This window comes from Tetrao urogallus (assembly GCF_951394365.1).
Source record: "Tetrao urogallus genome assembly, chromosome: 3".
NCBI classification, from domain to species: Eukaryota; Metazoa; Chordata; class Aves; order Galliformes; family Phasianidae; genus Tetrao; species Tetrao urogallus.
Window position 1 is genome coordinate 57,431,395 of NC_136815.1, and position 7,888 is coordinate 57,439,282.

General features: G+C 38.7%; 1 protein-coding gene across 1 annotated transcript in view; it reads right to left on the reverse strand.

Annotated features, from left to right (window-relative positions):
- MBP (myelin basic protein) overlaps nucleotides 1–4,765 on the reverse strand; it is a gene marked incomplete at both ends in the record, with an annotated part of 80,224 nt that extends 75,459 nt beyond the window's left edge. The window contains one exon of the mRNA XM_079534002.1: nucleotides 4,715–4,765. Coding sequence (XP_079390128.1) covers nucleotides 4,715–4,765 — 51 coding nt within the window. The remainder of the gene's footprint in view (nucleotides 1–4,714) is intronic.
- Between the last annotated feature and the right edge of the window lie 3,123 nt (nucleotides 4,766–7,888).

Here is a 7,888-nt window from a genome sequence, read left to right on the forward strand (position 1 = left end):
AAGCAGTCTAGTTAGTCAGTATGAAGGTTAAGAAATGAAACAGGAGGATAAAGCCTGCACAAAGGAATTTGCTCAAGGCCAAATCTCAGTCAGTGATAGAATGTGAAGAAAACAGACATCCATCAAATTGAATTGGTCTTGTTTAACCCAACTTTATAGAACTGTCCTTCACTCTAAGGAAGGGCACTGCCTCTTCTTAGAGCAATATTTCCTTGTACCAGACGCTAGTTTGACCAGATTCTGGTGATTCAAGAGAATTCTGCAGCGTGCAACTTGTAAAACTGGTTGGTGAAAATACTAATTTCTCTCACTCTTTCTCTATTCTTCCTTTACCTTCAGAAATATATTGACTTCAGAGGGAGTATTTGAATACACACATCAAATTACAAAGAAGAATACACCACTAGAGCTCGTGTTCTCTTTGTTTTACAGCAGAAGGTAAAACTGAGAGAAAAAAATAAATAAATGAGGAAAATAAGAATAGCATAGTCCTATACAGTGTAAAGTATAAAGTGGCTAAATTTTTTTTGTACCTGGCGTAAAAAAAACCAAAGCAAATAATAATAATAAACAAAAACAACCCACAAGTATCCTTCGATGCATGGTGTAGGTCTTCAAGCATTCTTAGCAATCCGAGGTAAGGCATCAGAGAAGCTCAGTGTGAAAACCTTTTTGCTTGCTGATTGTACAGCGTCTACGAGGTGAAATATATAACTACTGTACTGAGCCAGCCTGCATCAGAACTTCACCTATCTCTTATCAGGGAGAGACAGAAAGCTTTCTGTCAATGTTATGAGGAGTGAGGCTGCAGAGGGGAGAAAATCTCTCAACCTTAGCAAGGCAAACAGCAGAAAGAGGAAACAGAATCTGTTCCGAATCAGAGTAGAAACAATTTGACTTACAATACTTGCTCATCATAAATGTAACAATTTAGCTTGAACTACTTGAGCTGAGTTTGACTTAAACACTGAGAACCAGTTAGTTTATGACAATGATCAAATGAATCACTTCAAAACACAGTACAGAAACAAACTAACTTGGCAGTCTAACTTCGCAACACAGAAAGACTTGGTCACTGTTGACAGATGGCCTTGTAGCTTCAACAAAGAATTAGCTGTAGGCTGAGTGCTATGTCATCACTACATCTGTTTTCAGTTTCAGTCTGTGAAAAAGCAGTATACTGCAGCTAATTTTGCCAAAGTTCCCCAGAGCTTGACACGCAGACAGCAATTGGTTTTGGTTCCTTGGTGTTATTTACAGCACATCAAGGACATGAAACTGGTAGATGATCCAGCATTTCCAGCAATCTAACATGTTCCAGGTGTACACAGTCCTGAGCAATCTATTTACATGGCAGGACAGCAGCTTTTAGTCCTTCATTACAGGTCACCAGCTTACTTTCCAGCAGTCCATTGTGCTATATGGCACACAGTACAGAGAAATCATGCTCTGTGGTCTTGCTCATTAGGATAGCTGTTGTTGACAATGACCAAAAAACTTCTTATCATGGGTCTAAACAATCAGCATTGAAGTAGAGCCTGTTCTGATGGGTACCAAAAAGGTTCAGATATTTAGGGATGGTCATGTATGTGCTGAACAGAATTTTCTAAGTGAGATAGACAAAATAAGCAGTGGCAGGGAAGCGTTCTAATGCAATACTTAAAGGCAGGTTTGGTCATTAAGAAAGAACACAGGGCTCTTTGTAGTTTAAGTGTACCAAATTAATATGCATCAATTACAACTGAGAACAAAGATCAATGAAATTCTGGTCACTTAGTCTTCTAATTCTATATTTAGCTCTCAGAGAATTAAAAGAAATGTAGGGCAGTGATGACAGACCACTATTTTTTGTTTTGTTGTTCCCAGATATATTTCTGTAAATTTAAACCAAATATTATCACTAAGAACAAAGTTGAACAGTATGAACTATATTTACACATTTGGCAATGCACTCAGTAGGCCACAGAGTCTAAAACTATCTGAGGTAGAAGAAATGAGACAAACTGCTGGGTTCATTAAATAGTTTTATGTCTCTTACAAAAACTGTTAAAAATCGGTGAAACACAAAACAAAAATCTGACAGAAATGAGGTGAACTATATTGTTGCTTTGAAGAAAATATATTTTTCTTGTTATTTAGATCAAGTATACTAATTTTCAAAGTATTCAATTAATTTCACATTCTTCTCCATGATAAGGATATACTTATTGCCTGGCATTTTTATAATTCAAGTGAACAACAATGCTTTGAAAGGATAATCACAACACGGGAAGCCATTTAGTTGAGTTTTGCAAATTTACCCATTTGAGAACATCAGAGTTTTGTTATAGAAATTTGATGAAATAACTGCTTTCTGATTCTCCATTTCGATTTTGTCATCAAATACCTACATTTACTGAAACAAAGCTTGATGCCAACTCAAACAAACAACAACAACACATCAAAACCACAGCAATTGCTGTGGCCATTTAATGTACAACCACGAGTTACAGTTCAGTAGCAATGTCTTTAATGTCTCTAAACATTAAATAGCCAACTAGAGAACTGGACAAGCTGCTGAGGAGCCAGTACATTGTTTATGCAGCAAATCTGATTATCACGGGTTCAAATCAGCTGCTTAAGGTGATACTCTTTGGCACTACATTTTGGGGCATGAAAACTGCTTAAAGTTACAAGCAATTAATTTTACAAAGAGCTTTCATGAACTGCTGGCCTTCTGCATTGAAGTTCTACTGCTACAAGCAGAGAGAGGCAGATCAGTGTTTCTACTGCGGCCTCTACAAGCCTCCAGTAATTGTCTCCCATGTGACACCACAAGACTGGTGGGAAAACAGTTCTAATTTGCAGCTATATTGAACAAAGATAAAAGAGAGACTTCAGCTCAAAAGGAAAAATAAAACAAAACAAAAAAACGTACGGTACATACAGTTATTACTGCTGGTAAGAACTTCACTGACTGAATCAAAATTGATTGGCTATATGGAATACATAATAGCTGCTTAGCCATATATTTACTGATTTAAAATATGTGGCTTTATCATTTCCTGCAACATTATTGCTGTCTTCCGTAAGTAAAGGGAGATAATGATCAGGCATTATTCATTTTAATTTTTAGGGGGCTGTTTCATTTTTGAAGACTAAAAGGATGAGTGATGGGCAGAAGATATTACCACAGAATTAAGTTTCCCTTCAAAACATTTCTGGTAAATGAATGTTATTTTCATTTCAGAATCAATTTCTGTACATGGCCTCATAAGGAAAAAGAAGATGTGTAAGATGCACGACCCCAGAGCGGAACAAATGCTTTGATGTATTTTTCTGACCAGATTTTGTACTCAAAGAGCCAATCAGAGGCACACAGAGCATAATGAGCAATTATGTGCCATGCATTAGGATGTGTACCTGCCACGCCACACCTGCACATTTGGTCAGAAAGAATAAAAATATTTGGTTAAATACATCTGTTAGGTCCATATGACATTGCTGGAACTGCACAAGTCTATTTTGTAGATGGGAAGTAACAAAAAACATTCGGAAGTAGAACACTACTTGAGAGTCATAGTATTTGTACTGAAACCGAAACTATTTTGTTACATACTGCATAAATATGAAACAAAAACATATGTCACCAGTTGTCCTCTCTTCCTGCTGTAATCCCTCCAGTGTCCTTATGTAAAAGATGTCAGGGAACTAGCAACTCTATAAATTCTAGTCTGCATGTATCATTTAGGGATAGCTGCTTATCTGTGCCACGGCAATTATCTGTCCAACACAAAGGGCAACTACTTTACACACAGAGATTGAACCATTATTTTTGGGTGGGAACAGGTGGAGAGAAGTTAGCAATAGCTAGGAACAAGAAGCAACTTTTTTATGCTTTTTTTTTTTTTTTTTTTTTTTTTTAAGATATGTTCTCCTCTTGCACAGTGCAGAAACACAAATAAGATATTATCACAAGACAAACAGAATACCACATAACATGTAAAATACAGAGTGCCAACAGAGGCCTAGAAAGCAAATGCTAACTTTAATGAATATTTTGATGGTCCTCATCATTCTACTGGGGAGATTTTTAAAGCTGTACATACTGAGACTGACAACCTTTTTCCATTAGAATTCCCTTATTTTACATGTTTCTATACAGTTTCCTTCTCATGGATAAAGCAAATGACTCCCAGAATGGAAAGTTGTCAACAAGCAAAACATTAATCATCTCATTTGCTCTTTAAAAATTTCTCCAATTTCCTGCTTTTGAGGCTCAATTTATTCATTTCCACCATGATGAGAAGCGCTTTATGGATCTGAAGCACAAAAACATGGCATTCCTCATTAAATCTTATGCAGCAAAACCCTGGTTTGGCTATATTTCATAGGACCTCTTTAAAAAACATAGTCATTATTTACGATGACAATTACAAAATTGTAATGGTTAAATCTGGAAAATTCATTAAGGTATGAAATATTCATTTCATAGCATAAATCATAACATATTGAAGCCATGGCACAGGTTGCCCAGAGAGGTGGTGGAAGCCTCGTCCCTGGAGACATTCAAGATCAGGCTGGACCAGGGACTGAGCAACCTGATGTAGCTGTAGGTGCCTCTGTTCATTGCGGTGGAGTTAGACTAGGTGACCTTCAAAGGTCCTTTTCAACTCCACTGACTATGATTCTACATTTCTGAGATGGTCTTGCCTCTTTTTTTTTCTGCTCTTACCTTGGCTGACTTGTCAGTGCTATGTTCTCGTTTTCCTACATGGTTCCCCATGACAGATTACCAGAACTTCAAATTCTGAAACAGAATAAAAACAAAACAGAGATTTTAGAATCAATACATTCGTTATGAAATACAAATTCATTTTTCATCTGATCAAACAAAGAAAGAAACAGCTCTCATACAAGAAACAGCAGTACTAGAAAGCTTTCCCCGCTCTTTAAAGACACAAAGGAGGAAAAACTAAGCATTTGATTCGCATATAAGCCAGGACTACTAGCATTTAGGCAGAAGCCCTACTGTTATCAATTAATCTCTAATTGAAAATCTTCATAAGAGATCAGGTAAGTTCTTTAGAATTCACATTTGCCATTACATAAACTGCAGTTGCAAACAACAACAACAAAACCACAAAACCCACCATACTAAACTGCTAACAATTTGCTGTAGAGGTAGAATGGATATGTTCTTTATAGAATGCACTTTCATGGCAAGCACACAAAAAAAGTAACGCCAGCTCCTCTCTGAATTTTCTGGCTCACCACGGTGTATCTCAGCTCTAACAGGGCTTATGCAGGTTAAACCACAACACTCAAATTTCAGCTTTTAGTTTAACACCTGTGGTTACACTACATATTTCTTCCCGTAGAGGCATGTGTTTATTTAGAGTAACTTGCACAGCTGCTTCCTTCAGACAGTTTAAAGCAGTGCAAGGTATCATGTAAAGCCCTGAAACATAAAACTAAATGCATAAGAAGTTTCAAACGAACATTTCTCCCTCAGCATAATGAACTTTCACTCACGAAGTTCAGCTTAATGGTACTAGTCATAATATTTGCTACTCTGCAATAAATAGAATGCCGTGCACTCCTCTGGAGATTGGAAGGCTCTGGGAAGACCTCAGTGTGGTCTTCCAGTACTAAAGAGAGTTTATAAGCAGGAGAGGGACTGACTTTTTACATGATCTGATAGTGACAGGGCAAGGGGGAATGCCTTTAAACTGAAAGAGAGGAGATTTAGGTTGGAAGTCAGGAGAAAGGTTTTCACAGAGAGGGTGGAGAGGTGCTGGAACAGGTTTTCAAGAGAAGATGTAGATGCCCCATCTCTGGAGGTGTTCAAGACCAAACCGGATGGGGCCCTGGTAAGGCCTCCAAGGTGGGGGGACTGGAACTGGATGAGATCTTTAATGTCTCTTCGAACTCAAACCATTCTCTCATTGCAGAATAAACAGAGCACAGCAGAGCCCCACTCCCAGACTGCCAAGGTAGAAAAAGATACCAGGCACTGACAAACCACAATTGGTACCATGGTGTGAACTTAAATCAGATAAATGTTTAAAATAATTTGCTGGCCAGTGAAAAGAATAACATTTTCATGCCACCACAACCTGTGAATGATAAGAAAAGTTTTACTCTCAAGTGTCTGCACAAACAAAGCAAACAAGGTGGAAAAACCAGCAAAGAGACAAGCATATGAAGTGGCACACTGAAGGCAAACTGTTTGCCAATGCACTCCCAATTCCAGTCTGAATAAATCCATCAGAAAGATGCTAAACATTGCACAAGAGAAGGAATTAAATACAATGCCAATAAATAGTCTTGGAGAGATGGAAATGCAAAACACTATTCAGACTTCAGGAGTAGGAACTGAGAGTACACCTATGTCTGTGCCCAGCATCAGGTTTCTCTACAGGATCTGATTCAAATTCCTTCTGTAAGGATAAATCTACTTCCCAGCCAAGGAGACAAAAGCCAGTTTGAAAAAACACCTTAAAATTGACAGAATTCTTCACGCTACCTTATAAATGGAGAAATCTGTAATTAATCCTTCAGGGAAAAATACTCAACAATTTCACTCTGATGTGAATATGAAGCAGAAATGTACAGTGCAAATTGTTCTGTAGATACATGTGTAGGAAACAAAAACATGAATTTTGAGGGGACACAATGCAGATATGCAATGATCAGAGAACAGCATCAGTACCCACAAGCTGGGAAACACTAGAATGATTTACAGTGACAGAAAAACCCAATTTTTCATTTTACACTTGAGCAGAAGTCTGGTTTACTTGATTAAAACCTGAGAATACAGGTCATTTTCACTTCAGAATGAAAGCGCAGGCTGCTGTTAAGACTTAAATAGCAATTACTTGATTCTTGCTGCTCTGAGGAAGCCCCACTGCACAGTTTCTGTGTCTGCTGATCTTTATGCAATGAGTTGAGTCACTGACTTCAATGGGATTACTCACTGTGCAATCCTTGTAGGAACCTGCAGCCAAGTATTCAAAGAATCCGAGGTAAAAGATTTGTATTTTCTTTTAGTCACTTTCATAACATTCAGTTTGCCAGACTACGGAGCTCCGTACATAGCAAAGCAGCAGTTATTAACAAGCATTAACCCATCCACAGCCTTGTTTGCATGGGAGTCCTTACATGCTTTAGCACTGATAAACTGTCACGGGAACAGTCATGAAGCTCCCAAAACAACGTGAAAACACAACTATTATAGAAATGCAGGAATCCTCATTGAATCAAACATGAATCAGACATTACAGTGAGTTTCTAAAATAGGCCTGAGCACGAGATCAAGCTCATGACCACAACAGCATGAGCCCTCCCACCTTCCTGGCGAAACCCATCGAGTTCCATAATTCCAGTGAGATGAAAGATTTGGCACATGACCATAAGTCACAGAGCACAAGGAGACTCCCCCGGTGCAGACTGGAAGCGATCAGAGTGTAGCAGCAGCTCCCCAGGAAGCTGAGGAAAGGCATTGCAAAGTGCCGTAGTTCTGCCCAGCCCAGAAACCAGCTGGATGGGCTCTGCTGCCAAAACCCAGCATTGCCCAAATGCAGGAATTAATCCAGATATCCAGGCTGCTTCCAGTAACTCTAGGAAAGAGCCCAGGGATTCCTCCTGGGGAAATCAACTCAACTGCCTTCCCCCATCGAGTCACCTTCCTTGGAAAGCCAGGCTAGCAGGTAACCCGATGGCCAAGCCTTCCTTTCTGCTTTCTTCATGATAGGAAGCTGTATTCCAGCTACCAACACCAGAAACACCACTGCCTCACCCAAAGAAGGAAATCCTCCTTACTATTTGCTAAATGAATATTTGTAGTTTAAAAAAAGAGGGTTCCAATCATCTTTCCGTACACATATAGTGTCCTATAGAGAGGTTT